Source organism: Rhodnius prolixus, unplaced genomic scaffold, assembly GCF_049639745.1.
Source record: "Rhodnius prolixus isolate KJV_2025 unplaced genomic scaffold, Rpr scaffold_7, whole genome shotgun sequence".
Taxonomy (NCBI): domain Eukaryota; kingdom Metazoa; phylum Arthropoda; class Insecta; order Hemiptera; family Reduviidae; genus Rhodnius; species Rhodnius prolixus.
The window spans coordinates 4,619,425-4,639,032 of NW_027411582.1; the positions used below are offsets into that span (position 1 = coordinate 4,619,425).

Genomic DNA, 19,608 nt, shown 5'->3' on the forward strand with positions numbered 1-19,608 from the left:
ATCCCTAACTTCGAACGCCCCAGCTATACTGTCTTATTAAATATCACAAATCTATAGATCCAGAAATTTTTTCTTCTTCTAAACTTTTAGCTAGATTACTTCTAATAATATGCACAGTTTCATCGATCATCCAGCTGTTGAATTCACCAGGTCAAACCAGACTAGCCACTTATTTTTTTTGTGATACTTAAAGATACCTTTTTACCAATCGATTGTACCCATGATACCTGAAAGTTCATCGTTTGTACTCAGAAACTGAAACAGTTATAAAGAAAAAAAAACAGGACAACATAGGAAATGAAGTAATATTGCTCTAAAATATTTATATTCATGAATTAAATTATTATTACATTATCATTATACATTAATATATATTTAAGTATTTTTTAATCCAACGGTAAAACGTCGAGAATACATCTAATACAGAAAATAAGTGTTCCGTTCTTAAATAAATCCATTTGGATTCTGTACAGTCCGTAAATATATGGAGTTGCAATGTCCACGTTGGTCACTAAATCTTTCAATTTATAATTGCCCTGAAAATAATTGATATTGATTAATAATGATAATTAACTTAAATATAGCATCATAACGCTGAAATGGATATAATGAATTTTTCGTGCTCATTGGTTGCGCGAAATGTTCGAGACTCTAAAGGATGCTTGAAACGTAGACTACATTACGACCTTCCGGCGGTAGATAAAGTTTAAGCGAATGGAAGATGCTTCTCGCCGTTGCAAAAAGTGGATTCATGTGGTATCTCAGATTCACCGACGTCTACTCAACACAATTCGAGTTTTGGAAAGAGCTCTCTTTCACCATCTACCCGATGGCAAAGTGTCGATGCTATTCGAGTGCTCATGGAAGGTGAAAGGAAGTTATAACATGCTCGAAAACCTTCAGCAACGGAAGTATTCATTCAGTTGTTCAGAAGTAATAGCGGAAAGTTGAAAATGTGGTTAGGTCAGTGATGATGGATAATATCTCAGATTTATCTCTCTTTAAACCATGTTTATTGCATCCAAAAATAGGGATTTTCTTAGACTCATCCATCATTAGTGGTTGATTATTTAGTTTGATGTAGATAATTCGACTTAACTATGTTTCCGTCCTACACTACATTTTTTACTGATTCAGCTAATGATAATAATTCACCAAGAGTTATTGCCAGTAATTTAAATAGTTAAAATGAATTTACTACCAAAGCTGTACTTTGTACTTTTATTTTGGAAATTTTGATAAATATTTCCTCTGTCATTTCCAATAATAAACAAAAAAGAAATCTACTCACCGCTGGTATTGGACAACCAGTTACGTTTGCTTGTTTCATAATAGGCTGGATGAAATTTGGTACAAATTTTTCAAGTGAAGAACATATGTGCCCAATTCTTTTCTGCAAAGTACGTTTCCAGCCTCCATTAACCCTCGATTCCATCATGATATTTACCTCAATAAATTAAAATTAATATATTAAGGAGGAAGAATCTATAGAAAGAAAAAAATCTAATATTGACACCTACCGGATGTTTTAACTGAAATTTACTTGATTAGTTTTTCTAGGATATTTATTTAAATTTATTTAAAATCATCAATAATTTACATTGTATAGAGTTTGATAGCGACTGATAACGAAAGAGAAGGGTCACAGTTCCTTCATACCTTCACTAATCATTATCAAGATTACCTGAGAAGTAGTTCCTCTCATGGTGAAGAGAATGGTAATGTTACATTTTCGGATAGCAACGTGTGATTTTGGCGTCAGTTACCAGGGAAACTGAATTAGTGAATGACTAATAACTATCTTTTGAAATAAAATCACAGGAGCCTCTTTCAAGGATCACAGAAGCACACACAGAGTTATCCTCAGAAGACCTCATAATAGAGAAAACTAGTGACCAAAATTTAGACACAATTGGAATACTTTTTATTAAGTGAATATATAAACTGCTTTACCTAAAGTGTTTTTCTGGTGAAAATTTCATAATCGAAAATTTTCATCGATTGCAATATTTCCTCATAGAATGTGTAAGAGAAAGTATTGAGTCATGGTTTGTTGGTCTTGTTAATGTTTTACACATCGATTAGTAATTACAATTCCAAAATGACACGCAAAAGGGTAAAAAGGCGTGTTTAGCGTATGATAAACTCATCATTAAGGATGATGTTTACTCCAAAAATGCAAATAAAAAGTTGTTTGTTGTCTACTTCACCCACACTACGGCGCAACAACAGGAAGTGAAGGTTACAGATATTGCTTCAAGTAAAAAAAATAAAACCGAGAGAACTGAAAACATGAAAGCAAACTTACGAGCGTTTCTCATATAAGCCTCAAAACTTCATCCGGTAATACGTGATGAAAAACACGTTCAACAAGAAACACTGACACGGCTGAAAACATAGTAATCATCCGTTCTTGAACGAGTGGAAATAGTGGCTTACAACATGGACTGAAAAAAGGCTTTATCTGATCGAAATTTTGTGAATTATTTAACAATTTCCAGGTTTTTCTACTTTTTGAAACTTTTGTGGAAGAGAAAGATGTGGGCTACTTCAGCTGGTTTTTTTTTTCCGGAGTTTTCACTAAGATGGGTTGCAGTATCGAGAACTGCCACAACAGGAAGAGCTTCTGGTGGAAGTGTGTTTGGTGTTACGTTAAGCGATAAAATCAATAGGTTAGTGAAATTCACTAGTTTATCCTGCAGTGATGTTATACAAGTTCAACTGATTAATGATTTCATGTCTATTGTGCCAGTTTACTTAAATTTCAGTTCCTGGGAGTATGAATTTAGAAACAATAGCTGAATTATTGTAGGAAAATAGTAGCTGTAAATTTTTTTTAATGGGAGATTTTAATAGTAGAACAGGTAACTTGCAAAAAAAATCTCAAAAAAAGAGTATAGAAGTCCATTCAAGAGTGGAAAATTTTAGCAGAAAATATGTAAAATGCCATTAGGCCAGGTAAAGAATGATTTGGAGGGTAATTTTACATTTGTTAGCCCTAATGGGGCTTCTGTTATAGACTATTGTTGTGTAAATGTATAGATAGATGTGATCGGTTGTGTTCTCAATTTTTATGTTGATCATCAAAATTTCTCTGATCATTTGCCCATTGTTTTGAGTTTTAAAATTAGCAAAGTTAAATACACCAGTTAATATACTACCGTTACCAAAGTTAATTTGGCGGGAGAGTTCTGGAGAAATTTACAGGAATAATTTAACTAAATATATGAGTTCCGTTCAATTAATCACGGACAGCGTAGATAGTAAAATTGATTATCTCACAAAGATAATAAAAGTTGTTGCTAATTATAATCCTAAGCCGAAACGGAGGGTAGAATATAAAAATAAATGGTTTGCGTAAAATCTCACTGAAATATTTGAAAAAATTTATTTACACCACCATAGTCAATAGAAAAGTTTATGTAAAGAAAAGAAAAAGCACTATTATGAAAGAATGGTAAATGAAGTGAATGAGAGTAAAGACAGTAGAGATTTTTGGAGGTCTGGAAGAGAGTTAATGGTTTAAAGAATTATCCAGTTAATAATATATCTGCTGTTGATTGGAAACACTATTTTCAAACTTTATATAATCCTCCATCTCCTATGGTAAAGGGTATTCAGTACTGTATGCCTTTAATTTTGGATGATCAACTTGATAGCCCATTCACTGTGGAAGACCTAAATAAAGTGCTCAATAAGGCTAAGTGCGGTAAGGCCCCAGGTTTGGACGGCATACCTTAGGAATTTTTCAAAAATGCCTCCCCAGATTTTATAATGGCTCTTCTTAAATGTGTTTAATAAAATTTTTCATAACGGTGATTTATCTTCAAGTTTTACAAATTCTGTTATATTCCCTCTTTTCAAAAATGGAAATATTAATGCGGTATAGGGGAATTTCCTTTAACAATGTAATTAGAAAATTATACATTGGCTTAATATTATTAGAAAGAATTAATTGCTGGGCTAATAGTGGTGTGTTAAAGGAATTTCAGTCAGGGTTCAGGCAGAGTTACTCCGCAATAGATAATATATTTACTTTAGTAAATATTGCCAAGTTGAAATTATCAGTCAAAAGGCGGAAGTTTTACACCTTTTTCATAGACCTGTCCTCGGCGTTTGACACGGTAGATCGCCACGTCCTTATCTTTAAGCTCCCTAGTCTGGGGCTTTCCTCCAAAATTATTAGATCAATTGAATCCGTGTTGACCACCAATTTAGTTGGGTCGGTGTGGTGCAGGGAAAGTAGGAGCACTGAGTTTGATATTACCATGGGCGTTAAGCAGGGATGTCTCCTTAGCCCCTTACTCTTTTCACTGTTCATTAATGACATTGAAGATAATATAGACAGTGGTGGGGTGCAGGTAGGCTCTGGAAGAATTAGCATACTCGCCTATGCGGATGACATAGTGTTCCTGGCTTCTGAGCCCCAAACACTGCAAAGAATGGTCAACTGTTTGGAGTGTTATGTCGGCCTTTGGAATTTGAGAATTAATATGGAGAAGTCAAAGATTCTTGTTTTTAAGAATGGAGGGAAATTAGCCAAAAATGAGAAATGGTATTTTCAAAGGCAAAAAATAGATGTTGTGAGCCATTATAAATATCTTGGTATTACGATTAACTCCAAGTTAAATTTTAAAGTTCACTTGAAAGAAAAAGTATCGAAAGCTAAACTTGGGCTCAATATGCTTTGGAAAAGGTTTATGGTAAATAATAATTTAAACTTTGGTTCAAAAATTCGAGTTTTCAATACAGTCTGCCGCTCCATTTTGTGCTATGGAGCTCAAGTTTGGGGTGGAATCTATTATGAGGAAATCGAAAAGTTTTATCGATATTTTATTAAAAAATTGTTTAGGCTGCCAATGTTTGTACCATCCGTGTTTATTTACTTTGAGACTAATTATATGCCAATTTTCACTCACACACTTAAGCTGCATCTCAATTACATTGTTAAAGTCTTTAATATGCCAAGTAATAGATTACCATTGATTGCAGCAAGTCATATTATTAATGAAAATCTTTTCTGGGCTAAAGATATAAATGGTTTGCTGGAAAAGTACGGGATAAATGAAAGGATAAATGCAAATAAAATGTATGCAACTGGGACCGATATTTTCGTCTCCTTTGTGCTCAAGTCCAAATTAAATTTAAAAATCAGTTTATGGAGAGAATGGAGACTTATGATCGGTATCCCATTTACAGAGTACTGGAGTGTAACTTGGGCCCGGATCACTATTTACGGAGTAACATCCCATTTGAGCATATGAGATGGATAATGAGAGCAAGGAATGGGATGTTGAATTTAGAGCGTCAGTCTGCTCCACTGTTAGAGGATGTTCCCGTACTTTGTGAGTTGTGTGCTTGTTACATTTGTGATAGGACGTATCATTTTATTTGGCTGTCTGTCCCCGGCTTAGTGAGATAAGATTGAAGTGGCTTGGCCGGCAGTGTCTTTCTGCTCATGAAATAATAGATTACCTGAATGGAAGGCATTGGCCTTCATTGGTAAACTTTTGTAAGGCTATAATATAGGTATAAGCTGGAAAATTATTAGTCCTGTTTCCTCCACTGTCATTGTCATTTTGTTAAGGTATTGTAACTGCATGTTTCATATATTATCATATTTTTATTGTAATATCATCCTTAATTATTATTATTTATTTCTTTTCAATTGTAAATTCGACTCCACCAACGGACGGTGGCCACGGTAGCCGTCTTTATAAAGTAATTTTTGATTTTTCTATTTTTCTTTTTGTTATAGAACGAATATTGGTTAATTTATTTATTATTTTTTATTTAATACAAAATAATTATGCTTTTTCTAAGCGTATAAGAACAGTTAAAAAAAGGAATTTTTTATGGTCAACTTTGATTTTGTTAATTTTTGTATTGTATATATGTGTACTAAATAATAATAATAAAAAAAAAATCCAAAATACCAACTTCTGTGTCCTCGTTCGTCAATTCTGTCTGGAATTCAATGTTGCCGTCGTAGGTGTAAACGGTTCTATTGTATCTGTTTATGCGATACTTCTCAAACTTTATAGCATGGCCTTCGGTCGAATCACATTGCTCAATCTTCTTTATTATATACATAGAAGGACCCTGCAAAGAAAATCATGTTAGTCTATTTTTCTTTGATGGTTGTTTCTACAATTTTCTCTTTCCATAATTCACCAGTGTATCGTTAAAACTTCGAAATTAAGATTTCGAAGCCATCCATTTTCCCTGGCGAAATCAAGATTTCAATAAATTGAATGCATTCAGTACAGATGAAAAAGAAGAAGTAATGCCTATTTTGTTCAAGTGGGCTTCACGCTTAACAACCAAAATAGGGGGTCGCATAGACGGAGGCGCCTAGCAAGCCTACTTTATTCTACAAATTACTCATATAATTAAAAAAATAAAAAATAAAACGTGAAGTCTAGCCCGGGAATCGAACCCAGTACCACAGCAATACATCTTAAATTATGAATTTCAAATAAACTTAAAATAGAAAATAAGTTCACGTTTGCAATAGTTCCCTACGTGACAGAAGTTCGGAAAGGTGACACTGAATTATTTAATTCTACTTACTGACATTTCTCTGCATTCCAAATTCCAAATTAATGAAAGCAATAAAAATGAAATTATATTATGCGTATTTTTCCCTGGCGTTTTCATTTCGCTTCCCTTGAGACACTGACGATATGATTATGGCACACTGGTAGTTCTGAATGTTGCGTAAATGCAGTTTTGTGTGACAGCCAAAAAATAGACGATATGCAGTCAGTCCTTGGGAAGCGTCCGTTAAAAGATGATTATCGATCTTTTTTATATTTCCTTTTCATTATGTGCAAATATTGTGCCGAGATTTCTCTATCAGATTTAACATTATAGCGATAATGTGAATAATTTTGCAACTTATTTGAACGTCGTATTTCTCATCGCTATATTACTCTTACATGTAAGATCAAATTGTCAAAATTCAGTTTTTACGCGGTCCCTTTTAATGCCCTCTAATTAAGAAGTCCTTAATAACCAATCTTTTGTTTTTGAGCAACTATACGAAATAATTTCACGATTGAGTACATATTTCGTAAAAACCCTGTTTCCGGCCGCAGAGATAAAATGTTGATATTTCCGATGCAAACTCGAAATAGAAAATTTGACATGACCGCAATAGTTAAATATCAATGAAAGTGTAAATATAAATATTACGTTTTGTTTTTAATTTAAGACGCTTCATCATCTGAGGTCATTGGTCCGGCCTCCGGAAAGTGTTCTCTTGTTACTTTTCATTACCGGTAGAGATTGAGCTGTAAGAAGCTCCTAGGAAGAGAAATCTAGGATCCAACATACGCAATCCACTCAGCTATTCCAGCAAGTTATTTTACCACTTTTTAGTTAATGAGACTTTAGCACTTCCTTTTTATCATGCGTTTGTGTCGGCGCTCCACCAAATTTCAGCGTTTGCGCAGTAAAAGCGCAAAAGTTAGTCCATAGAAAGTTATCCAAGCAGCTGACATCTATTGGCCGGTGTCTGACCTACATCGCTGCGGCCTGGCTGCTCCATAATTTCGAACGCCCCAGCTATACTATCTTATTAAAAATCTATAGATCCATAATTTTTTCCTTCTCCTCTTCTTTTAGCCAGATTACTTCTAATATTATGCACTGTTTCTTCGATCATCCAGCTGTTGAATTCATCAGGTCAAATCAGACAAGTCACTTTATTTTTGTTGTGATACTTAAACATGCCTTTTTACCAATCGATTGTACTCATGTTACCCGAAAGTTCATCGTTTGTTCACAAACACTGTAACAGTTATAAAGAAAAAGAGGGCAATATAGGATATGAAGTAATATCGCTCCGGAACATTTCTATTCAGTAATTAAAATATTAAATTAATATACATAATTATATATATTAGGATTTAGGATATATATTTTACTTCCCTAAATTAGGTTTGTACAGTATTTTTTAATTTAACGGTACAACGTCGAGAATAAATATAATACAGAACCTAATTGTACCGTTCTTCAACAGATCCACTTGGCTTCTGTACAGTCCATAAGGAATTGGAATTGCAACGTCCACGTTGATAACTAAGTCTTTTATTTCATAATTGCCCTGAAAATAATTCATGTTTATTTACTAAATATGATAATTAACTTCAATATAGCATCATAACGCTGACAGGGATAAAATATAAACGAGAATTTTTGAATTTTTCGTACTCATTGGATGCGCGAAATGTTCGAGGATCTTAAGAAAGCTTGAAACTTAGACGACATTACGACCATCCAGCGGTAGATGAAGTTTAAGCGAAAGAAGGATGCTTCTCGCCGTTGCAAAAAGTGGATGAATGTGGTATCTCAGATTCATCGACATCTACCCAACACTACTCGAGCACATTTCACCAGCTACCCATTGGCAAGTTGTCGATGATATTCGAGTGCTCATGGAAGGTGACAGGAAGTTATAACATGCTCGAAAACCTTCAGCAACGGAATGCAGGAATAACGGAAAGTTGGAAATGTGGTTAGGTCAGTGATGCTCGATAATATCCCGATTTCTCCCTCATTAAACCATGTTTATTGTATCCAAAAATACAGATTTTTTTTTTCATCCATCGTCAGTGGTTGATTATACAGTTCGATGAAGATAATTCGACTTAACGATGTTTCCGCCGTACACTAAACTTGCTGGCTTCCCTCTAACCTACCCGCGGGGGCCAAAATCCAACTACTCATTTTTCAACTGATTCAGCTAATGATAATAATTCACCAAGAGTTATTGCCAATAATTTAAATAGTTGAAATAAATTTACTATCAAAGCTGTACTTTGTACTTTTATTTTGGAAAATGTTTATAAATATTTCCTCTGTCATTTCCAATATTAAAGAAAAAAGAAATCTACTCACCGCTGGTATTGGACAACCAGTAATGTTTGCTTGTTTCATAATAGACTGGACATAATTTGGTGCAAATTTTTCAGCTGAAGAACAAGCGTTTGGAATTCTTCTAAGGAAATTTCGCTTCCAGCCTCCATTAACCCTCGATTCCATCATGATATTTACCTCAATAAATTAAAATTAATATATTAAGGAGGAAGAATCTATAGAAAGAAAAAAATCTAATATTGACACCTACCGGATGTTTTAACTGAAATTTACTTGATTAGTTTTTCTAGGATATTTATTTAAATTTATTTAAAATCATCAATAATTTACATTGTATAGAGTTTGATAGCGACTGATAACGAAAGAGAAGGGTCACAGTTCCTTCATACCTTCACTAATCATTATCAAGATTACCTGAGAAGTAGTTCCTCTCATGGTGAAGAGAATGGTAATGTTACATTTTCGGATAGTAACGTGTGAGTTCGGCGTCAGTTACCAGGGAACTGAATTAGTCATTAATGACTAATAACTATCTTTTGGAATAAAATCACAGGAGCCTCTTTCAAGGATCTCAGAAGCACACAGGGACTTATCCCTTTTTTTGGACTCAGGGGACCTCATAATGGAGATAACTAGTGACTAAAATAACTAGTGACTCGATTCCAATAATTTTAATTAAGTGAAAATATAATCTGCTTTACCTCAAAAGTGTTTTTCCAGTGAAAAGTTCATAGTCAAAAATTTTCATGGATTGCGATATTTCCTCATACAATGGTAAGAGTAATTATTAGTTTGTTGAACTTGTTAATGTTTTACACACCGATTAGTAATTACAATTCTAGAATACCCACTTCTGTGTCCTCGTCCCTCAATTCTGTCTGGATTTCAATGTTGCCGTTGTAGGTATAAACGGTTTGATTGTATCTGTTTATGCGATACTTGTCAATCTTTGCAGCGTGGCCTTCGGTCGAATTACATTTCTCAACCTTCTTCAATATATTCATAGAAGGGCCCTGCAAAGAAATCATGTTAGTCTATTTTTCTTTGATGGTTGTTACTCATATTAAAAAAAAAAATAAAATAAAGCGCGAAGTCTAGCCCGGGAATCGAACCAAGTACCACAGCAATACATCTTAAATTATGAATTTGAAAAAATCATGTCGAAGAAGCCATATAATAAAGAAACATTTTTGGTAAAAACAACTTAAAATACAAAATAAGTTCATGATTGAAATGGCTTCCTTCATGACAGACGTTCGGAAAGGTACTGAATGATTTAATTGTACTTACAGACATTTTTCTGCTTTCCAAATTCCAAATCAATGAAAGCAATAAAAATGAAACTATATTATGCGCATTTTTCCCTGGCGTTTTCATTTCGCTTCCTTAGTGAAACTGACAATACGATAATGGCTCACTGGTAGTTCTGATTGTTGCGGAAGTACAGTTTTGTGTGAGAGCTAGAATAGATAAAGTCCTTGGGAAGCATCCGTTATATCAAAAAACATGATTATCGATCTTTTTTCATTTCCTTTTCATTACGTAAAAATATTGTACCGAGATTTCTGTTTCAGATTTATCATTATAACAATAATGTAAATAGTTTTGCAACTTATTTGAACGTCGTATTTCTCATCGCTATATTTTCTGTTACTTGCAAGAAGGAAATATTGCAAGATCAAATTGTCAAATTCAAACCAAGGATCCAACATACGCAATCCAGTGGGCTATTCCATGAAGTTCTTTTACCACTTTTTAGTTAATGAGATATTAGCACTTCCTTTTTATCATGCGTTTGTGTCGGCGCTCCACCAAATTTCAGCGTTTGTGAAGTAAAACCGCAGAAGTTAGAACATAGAAACTTATCCTCGCACTTGATATCTATTGGCCGGCGTCTGACCTACATCGCTGCGGCCTGGCTACTCCATAATTTCGAACGCCCCAGCTATACTGTCTTATTCAAAATCTATAGATCCATAATTTTTTCCTTCTCCTCTTGTTTTAGCCAGATTACTTCTAATGATGTGCACAGTTTCATCGATCATCGTGTTGCTGAACTGACAAGTATTCACCAGGTCAAATCAGACAAGTCACTTATTTTTGTTGTGATTCTTAAAGATGCCTTTTTACAAATCGATTGTGCCGATGATACCCGAAAGTTAATCGTTTGTACTCAAAAATTGTAACATTTATAAAGAAAAAGAGGACAATATAGGAAATGAAGTAATATCGCTCTGGAACATTTCTCTTCGGTAATGAAATTATTAATATATTAATATACATTGATATATGTGTTAGAATTTAAGATATATATTTTATCTGCAAAAGTTAGAATATATAGTATTTTTTAATCTAATGGTACAACATCGAGAATACATCTAATACAGAATATAAGTATACCGTTCTTAAATAAATCTATTTGAAATCTGTACAGTCCATAAGGAATTGGAGTTGCAATGTCTACGTTGATCACTAAATCTTTCAATTTATAATTGCCCTGAAAATAATTGTTCTTGATTAATAATAATAATTAACTTAAATATAGCATCATAACGCTGTAATGGATAAAATGAATTTTTCGTGCTCATTGGATGCGCGAAATGTTCGAGACTCTAAAGGAAGCTTGAAACTTACAACATTACGACCTTCCGGCGGTAGGTGAAGTTTAAGTGAAAGGAAGATGCTTCTTACCGTTGCAAAAAGTGAATTAATGACGTATCTCAGATTCATCGACGTCTACTCAACACAATTCGAGTTTAGGAAGGAGCACTTTTTCACCAGCTACCCGATGGCAAATTGTCAATGCTATTCTAGAGCTCATGGAAGGTGAAAGGAAGTTATAACATGCTCGAAGACCTTCACCAACGGAAGTATTCATTCAGTCGTTCAGAAAGAATAGCGTAAAGTTGGAAATGTGGTTAGGTCAGTGATGCTGGATAATATCCCTGATTTATCCCTCTTTACACCACGTTTATTGCATCCAAAAATAGGGATTTTCTTATTCTCATCCATCGTCAGTGGTTGATTATTCAGTTTGGTGTAGATAATTCGACTAAACGATGTTTCCGTCCTACACTACATTTTTTACTGATTCAACTAATTGATAATAATTCACCAATTGCCATTAATTTAAATAGTTGAAATGAATTTACTATCAAAGCTGTACTTTGTACTTTTATTTTGGAAAATGTTTATAAATATTTCCTCTGTCATTTCCAATAATAAACAAATAAGAAATTCACTCACCACAGGTACTGGACAACCAGTTACGTTTGCTTGTTTCATAATAGACTGGATATAGTTTGGTGCAAATTTTTCAGCTGAAGAACATGCGTTTGGAAATCTTTTCTGCAAAGTACGTTTCCAGCCTCCATTACCCCACTTTTCCGCCATGATATTCATCTTAATAAATAAATATAATTACATTAAGGTGGAAGAATCTATAGAACGAAAAAATCTAATATTGACAACCACCGAACGTTTTAACTGAAATTTACATGATTAAGTTTTCTAGAAAATAATAAATTTTATTTAAAAGCATTAATAATTTACATTGTATAGAGTGGGATAGCAACTGATAACGGAAGCGAGGGGTCACAGTTCCCTCATACCTTCACTAATCATTATCAAGATTCCATGAAAAGTGGTTTCTCTCATGGTGAAGAGAATGGTAATGATACATTGTCGGATAGTTATGTAAGAGTTTGGCGTCAGTTACCAGGGAAACTGAATTAGTCATTAATGACTAATAACTTTCTTTTGGAAGAAAATCACAGGAGCCTTTTTCTAGGTTCTCAGAAGCACACATCCCTTTTTTTGGTCTCATGGGACCTCATAATGGAGAAAACTAGTGACCAAAATATTGACTCCATTCCAATACTTTTTCTAAAGCCAAAATATAAATTGCTTTACCTGAAAACGGTGAAAATTCTATAATCGAAAATTTTTATCGATTGTAATATTTCCTCATATAATGTGTAAGAGAAAGTATGTTATTGGGTCATGGTTTGTTGATCTGGTTAATGTTTTACACATCGATTAGTAACTACAATTACAGAATACCCACTTCTGAGTCCTCGTTCGTCAATTCTGTCTGGAGTTCAATGTTGCCGTCGTAGGTATAAACGGTTTGATTGTACCTGTTTATGCGATACTTGTCAACCTTTACAGCGTGGCCTTCTGTCGAGTCACATTTCTCAATCTTCTTTAATATATTCATAGAAGGGCCCTGCAATGAAAATCATGTTAGTCTATTTTTCTTTAATGGTTGTTTCTACAATTTTCTCTTTCCATAATTCACCAGTGTATTGTAAAAAATTTGAATCTTATTGAAAGCTTTAGTACAAATGAAAAACAAGAAGTAATGCCTATTGTGTTCACGCAGGCTTCACGCTTAACAACCAACTTAGGGGTCACCTAGACAGAGGCGCCAAGCAAACCTACTTTATTCTACAAATTACTCATATTAGTTAAAAAAATAAAATAAAATGCGAAGTCTAGCCCAGGAATCGAACCCAGTACCACAGCAATACATGCTAATTTATGAATTTGAAATAAATTATGTCTAAGAAGCCATAAAATAAAGAAAAAGTTTTGGTAAAAACAACTTAACATAGAAAATAAGTTCACCTTTGCAATTAGTTCCCTTCATGACAGAAGTTCGGAAAGGTGACACTGAATTATTTAATTGTACTTACTGTCATTTTTCTGCATTCCAAATTACAAATTAATGATAGCATTAAAAATGAAACTATAATCTGCGTATTTTTCCCTGGCGTTTTCATTTCGCTTCCTTTGAGAGACTGACAATTTGATAATTACAGACTGGTAATTCTGAATGTTGCGGAAATGCAGTTTTGTATGACAGCTAGAATAGACGATATGCAGTCAGACCTTGGGAAGCGTACGTTATATCAAAAAAGATTATTATCAATCTTTTTTATATTTCCTTTTCATTATGTGAAAATATAGTACTGAGATTACTGCGTATGATTTAAAATTATAACAATAATGTAAATAATTTGGCAACTTATTTGAACGTCGTATTTCTCATCGCTAAATTTTCTCTTCTTTGTAAGAAGGAATGATTGCAATATCAAATTGTCAAAATTCAGTTTTTACGCGGTCCCTTTTAATGTCCTCTAATTAAAGAAAAGGATATTTCTACATAAAAAAAGGATGTGCTTGCAAAGGATGACTTTTGCTTTCCCACAACACTGCTGGGAGGTTACATTTTCCTACTGTACCTGGTATCTGTAAAAACTTATTGGCGGAGGTTTAAAACGTCCTCTCTTTGGGGTTTTACTGTATAACAATGGGAGTTATGATGACACAGTGTATCCATATAAATAATCGCGCTACGATTATCTCTATGTAAGTGGGTGTCAATATGGAGAGTTAAACTTCATTAACTTCTGTGGGTTCATGAACTCAGATTTATCGCACTTCATCTCTAGCCATTCCAGCAAGAATAATGAGGGTTTTGGATGAGTGTACTGTACTGGTGATGTTCATCAGGGATATCCTAAATGCCATCGCACTTTTCTTATCTAAGCCCTTAGATCCTCTGCAGGCTACCGGAAATAAATGTGCTAGAAACACTCACATGACATTCTCTTGCTGTAATCTGCGTAATAAAAGTTTCTTGAAAGGATTTTGTGCGCCAAACGTCCTTAATAACCAATCTTTCATATTTGTGCAACTATACGAAATAATTTCACGATTAAGTATATATTTCCTAAAAACCCCGTTTCCGGCCGCAGAGATAAACTGTTGGTATTTCCGACACAAACTCTCGAAATAGAAAATTTGACATGACCGCAATAGTTTAATATTAATGAAAGTGTAAATATAAACATTACGATTTGTTTTTAATTTAAGACGCGTCATCAGCTGAGGTCATTGGTCCGGCCTCCGGAAAGTGTTCTCTTGTTACTGTTCATTACCGGTAGAGATTGAGTTGTAAGAAGCTCCTAGGAAGAGAAATCTAGGATCCAACATACGCAATCCACTGGGCTATTCCAGGGAGTTATTTTACCGCTTTTTAGTTAATGAGACTTTAGCACTTCCTTTTTATCATGCGTTTGTGTCGGCGCTCCACTAAATTTCAGCGTTTGTGCAATAAAACCGCAGAAGTTAGAACATAGAAACTTATCCAAGCACCTGACATCTATTGGCCGGTGTCTGATCTATATCGCCGCGGTTAGGCTGCTCCATAATTGTGAACGCTCCAGCTACTGTCTTACTAAAAATCACCTAATACTGTAGAGCCATAAATTTTCCCTTCTCTTATACCTTTAGCTAGATTACTTCTAATGATATGCATAATTTCATTGATCATCATGATGCTGAATTGACAATTATTCACCAGGTCAAATCAGACTGGTCACTTGTTTTTTTTTGTGATTCTTAAAGATGCCTTTTTACTGATCGGTTGTGCCGATGATACCCGAAAGTTCATCGTTTTGTACTTAAAAATGGTAACTGTTATAAAGAAAAGAAACAAATATAGGAAATGAAGCAATATCGCTCTGGAACATTTCTACTCGGAAATGAAATTATTATTATATTAATATACATTAATATAACATATGTTAGAATTTAACATATATATTTTACTTCTCTAAATTAGGATTGTACAGTATTTTTTAATCTAACGGTACAATATCAAGAATAAATCTAATACAGAAAATAATTGTACCGTTCTTAAACATATCCACTTGGCTTCTGTACAGTCCGTAAGGAATAGGGTATGCAACGTCCACGTTGACCACTAAATCTTTTGCTTCATAATGGCCCTGAAAATAATTGATTATTATTGATTAATAGTGATAATTAATTAGGCGCCACGGCAGCCGAGCGGTTAGAGGCGAAACCTGCAAAGCTAATATGCATTGTGGTAATGGGTTCGATTCCCAGTCTTTAGGCCATGGATTTTATTTAATGGTTAATAAAAGAAATTTACAGTAAAATATGTTTGCTAGTCGCCTCCGTCCACGACACCTTATTGGTAGTTAGACGTTAAGCCCCGCCTGAAAAAAATAGGCTATTACTTTACTTTAGTGATAATTAACTTAACTATGAAATCATAATGCTCGAGGTTCTTAAGAAACCTTGAAACCCAGTGACATTACGACCTTTCAGCGGTAGTTGAAGTTTAAGTGAAAGAACGATGCTTCTCGCCGTTGAAAAAAGTGAATTAATGTGGTATCTCAGATTCATCGACGACTACTCAACACAATTCGAGTTTAGGAAAGAGCACTTTTCACCAGCTACCGGATGGCAAAATGTCGATGCTATTCGAGTGCTCATGGAAGGTGACTGGAAGTTATAACATGCTCGAAGACCTTCACCAACGGAAGTATTCATTCAGCCGTTCAGAAGGAATAACGGAAAGTTGGAAAAGTGGTTAGGTCAGTGATGCTCGATAATATCCCTGATTATCCCTCTTTACACCACGTTTATTGTATCCAAAAATACGGATTTTCTTATTCTCATCCATCGTCAGTGGTTGATTATTTAGTTTGATGTAGATAATTCGACATAACTATGTTACGGAAACATAGTTTTTAATAGGACGGCCTTCACTACATTTTTTACTGATTCAGCTAATGATAATAATTCACCAAGAGTTATTGCCAATAATTTAAATAGTTAAAATAAATTTACTATCAAAGCTGTACTTTGTACTTTTATTTTGGAAAATGTTTATAAATATTTCCTCTGTCATTTCCAATAATAAAGAAAAAAGAAATCTACTCACCGCTGGTATTGGACAACCAGTAATGTTTGCTTGTTTCATAATAGACTGGACATAATTTGGTGCAAATTTTTCAGCTGAAGAACAAGCGTTTGGAATTCTTCTAAGGAAATTTCGCTTCCAGCCTCCATTACCCCACTTTTCCACCATGATATTTATCTTAATAAATAAAAATCAATATATTAAGGTAGAAGATTCTATAGAACGAAAAAAATCTAATATTGACACCTACCGGATATTTCAACTGAAATTTACTAGAAAATTAGAAATTTTTCCTAAGTTAACATAAATAATTTACATTGTATAGAGTGGGATAGCAACTGATAACGGAAGCGAGGGGTCACAGTTCCCTCATACCTTCACTAATCATTATCAAGATTTCCTGAGAAGTAGTTTCTCTCATGGTGAAGAGAATGGTAATGATACATTGTCGGATAGTAACGAGAGAGTTTGGCGTCAGTTACCAGGGAAACTGAATTAGTCATTAATGACTAATAACTATCTTTTGGAATAAAATCACAGGAGCTTTTTCCGAGGGTAATCACAAAATCTAATCAATTGAATTAGTAAAATTGGCAGTACGACTGGTTCATTTCATGCCAGATTTAACTGTCGGTCAAATGATAACCATAAACTAAGGATCAAATTAGCAGTTCTTGAGGTGTTTACTTTTTCTAAAGCCAAAATATAATCTGCTTTACCTTAATAAAAGTGTTTTTCCAGTGAAAATTCCGTAATCGAAAATTTTTATCGATTGCGATATTTCCTCATATAATGTTTAAGAGAAAGTATTGGGTCATAGTTTTTTTTTGATCTTGTTAATGTTTTACACATCGATTAGTAATTACAATTTCAGAATACCCACTTCTGTGTCCTCGTCCCTCAATTCTGTCTGGAGTTCAATGTTGCCGTCGTAGGTATAAACGGTTTGATTGTATCTGTTTATGCGATACTTCTCAACCTTTATAGTATGGCCTTCGGTCGAGTCACATTTCTCAATCTTCTTTACTAAATTCATAGAAGGGCCCTGGAAAGAAAATCATGTTAGTCTATTTTTCTTTGATGGTTGTTTCTACAATTTTCTCTTTCATTAAATCACAATGTATCGTTAAAACTTCGAAATCTTATTAAATGCTTCGGAACAGATGGAAAAGAAGTAATGCCTATTTTATTCACGCAGGCTTCACGCTTAACGTTCCAAATAGGTGTCACTTAGACGGAGGCGCCTAGCAAACCTACTTTACTCCAATTTAGGCATATTAATTAAAAAAATAATAAAACACAAAGTCTAGCCCGGGAATCGAACCCAGTGCCACAGCAATATATCTTAGCTTTGAGGGCCTTGCTTCTAACCGCTAATTCTACTTTGCCACCTAACTTTTGAGGTAGGTGGATTCCTAATTTTTAGGACTTAAAAAATTTCATCAATGTGAGGCATCCTTTCAATAAAGTGGTACTTGCGATAAGGGTTTTGATTGCTAGATGGTAGTCTGCATTCCAGGAAATATAAATTTCATTTTTTTTTTTTGATATTTTGTAAACTCACAAAAAATATTTATTAAAAATGATTTTTTCATTCCCAACGAACTTCAGAACGGACGATTCCGGGAATATTCAGTTCTTAAAATGTGACATGAAGCTCATACTTCTCCTACTAGATGGACAAAGTGGAAATACAGTCTTTATTTACTACAGCGTAGTAGCTAATTCATGAGGCAGGTGTAGCTTCCATTACCTACATCCCACAAAGTCTATTGCTCACTTTAGCGGCCCTAATGAAGCGTCTAGGTGAGATTTATCGTTTTGAGGAATGATTGCATTTGACAAAAATATGCCTCGTGAATAACCCTGTGATCTTAGTAACCCAAGCACAGAGTTCTTTGGTTCTTTGTTTACACAGCCAAGGCATCTTAGTCTTGCTGTGTTTGACCCCAGGACACATCAACCAGTACTCTTCATGTTTTCTCCAGATGCAATCTCTGAGAGCCACACGAACTGCAATCACCTTGGTGATTACAAGTGGGACAGGTTCCGGGCCAATGAAAGGAGTGTTGGCCACTTGATCGACTGTTTCATTTCCCTTGATCCCAACATATCCCGGGCACCCATTCAAGCCGAACTTTGCAGTGCTGAGCCAGTTGTTCCAGGACCTTTTTTGCATTCCTAAACCAAGGAAGAAGTAGTTCTGAAAGAAGTAAAGATTTTCAGTGCAGCTTGGGTTTGCGTAAAAATGCAAATCTCCCTATTTGTAAGGTCCATTCGCAGGTTTTCCTCAGCACAAGTTTTGATTGCAAAGGCATCAGCCTGGAAGACAGTGGAGTGATCAATAAAAAGAAAAAAATTAAAAACACCAATCGATTTACGGGACATCAAAACGTGTATTTTTGGTATAAACAACTTTTATTTCACTTTATTTGTATATCTACAACTGCAACAATTGTTGCATCAAGTAAATTTGATCTTACTGGTTCAGTTCACTTGTAATGTCATGGTTAGAGCAATCACCCACTGGTGAAACTCTTTCACAATGATTTAATCACAACAGATCTCTAGGCCACTTCCGCTTCAAGCGACGAGAAGGATTGTCGGGAGGGTGAGGAGATAAGAGTTGTTGGACAAGAGGATTAGAATAAAGAGCTATGAAGCTGTGAAATTTGCGACAGCAAGACTTTATTTGGTCAGTGACGAAAGGGATGTGAAGGTCAGTGTGTATTGTAAGGTTAGAAATGTAATATGGAGCATTCAGGATTTTCCGTAGGATTTTAGACTGTAATATCTGCAGGCGTTTGCAGTTAGAAGATTTGGTTGAGCCCCACACTTCTGCTACGTATGTCCATATGGGTCTTAACACTGTCTTGTAAATTGTCAGTTTGTGATTCAAGTCGAGTTTGGATCTAAAAACAACTTAAAATAGAAAATAAGTTCACGATTGCAATAGTTCCCTACTTGACAGAAGTTCGGAAAGG

The 19,608-nt window shown here is 34.5% G+C and overlaps 2 protein-coding genes and 1 long non-coding RNA gene across 11 annotated transcripts in view; 1 reads left to right on the plus strand and 2 right to left on the minus strand.

Annotated features, from left to right (window-relative positions):
• Positions 1 to 7,178, minus strand: part of LOC141446788 (uncharacterized) — a 47,769-nt gene extending 40,591 nt beyond the window's left edge. For 2 of the 4 annotated variants that reach the window (XM_074113555.1, XM_074113566.1), the window contains exon 1: positions 6,574 to 7,166. In XM_074113555.1, the coding sequence (XP_073969656.1) occupies positions 6,574 to 6,660 (87 nt within the window). In that variant the 5' untranslated portion in view covers positions 6,661 to 7,166. Of the gene's footprint in view, positions 1 to 6,573 lie in introns of all 4 variants that reach the window. The other 2 variants (XM_074113558.1, XM_074113553.1) reach the window with 2 other exon arrangements.
• Positions 309 to 16,664, minus strand: LOC141446785 (uncharacterized). Of its 6 annotated transcripts, none has more exons than XM_074113547.1 (10): positions 13,581 to 13,694; positions 12,950 to 13,111; positions 12,130 to 12,285; positions 9,735 to 9,896; positions 8,905 to 9,060; positions 8,014 to 8,110; positions 7,198 to 7,795; positions 5,941 to 6,102; positions 1,292 to 1,447; positions 309 to 536 (listed from the first exon to the last, which is right to left on the minus strand). In XM_074113547.1, exons 1-7 carry the CDS (start codon positions 13,665 to 13,667, stop codon positions 7,776 to 7,778), a joined length of 840 nt encoding a protein of 279 aa, XP_073969648.1. In that variant the 5' UTR covers positions 13,668 to 13,694; the 3' UTR covers positions 309 to 536; positions 1,292 to 1,447; positions 5,941 to 6,102; positions 7,198 to 7,775. The 6 variants fall into 6 exon arrangements, with proteins under 6 accessions (XP_073969648.1, XP_073969647.1, XP_073969644.1 ...); XM_074113546.1 differs by having other exon boundaries at positions 1,292 to 1,393; positions 8,004 to 8,110; XM_074113543.1 differs by having other exon boundaries at positions 8,004 to 8,110.
• Positions 1,965 to 11,112, plus strand: LOC141446797 (uncharacterized). The gene is made up of 2 exons (XR_012453853.1): positions 1,965 to 2,672; positions 10,889 to 11,112. It is a non-coding gene; the product is annotated as an uncharacterized lncRNA (long non-coding RNA).
• Positions 16,665 to 19,608: the final 2,944 nt, after the last annotated feature.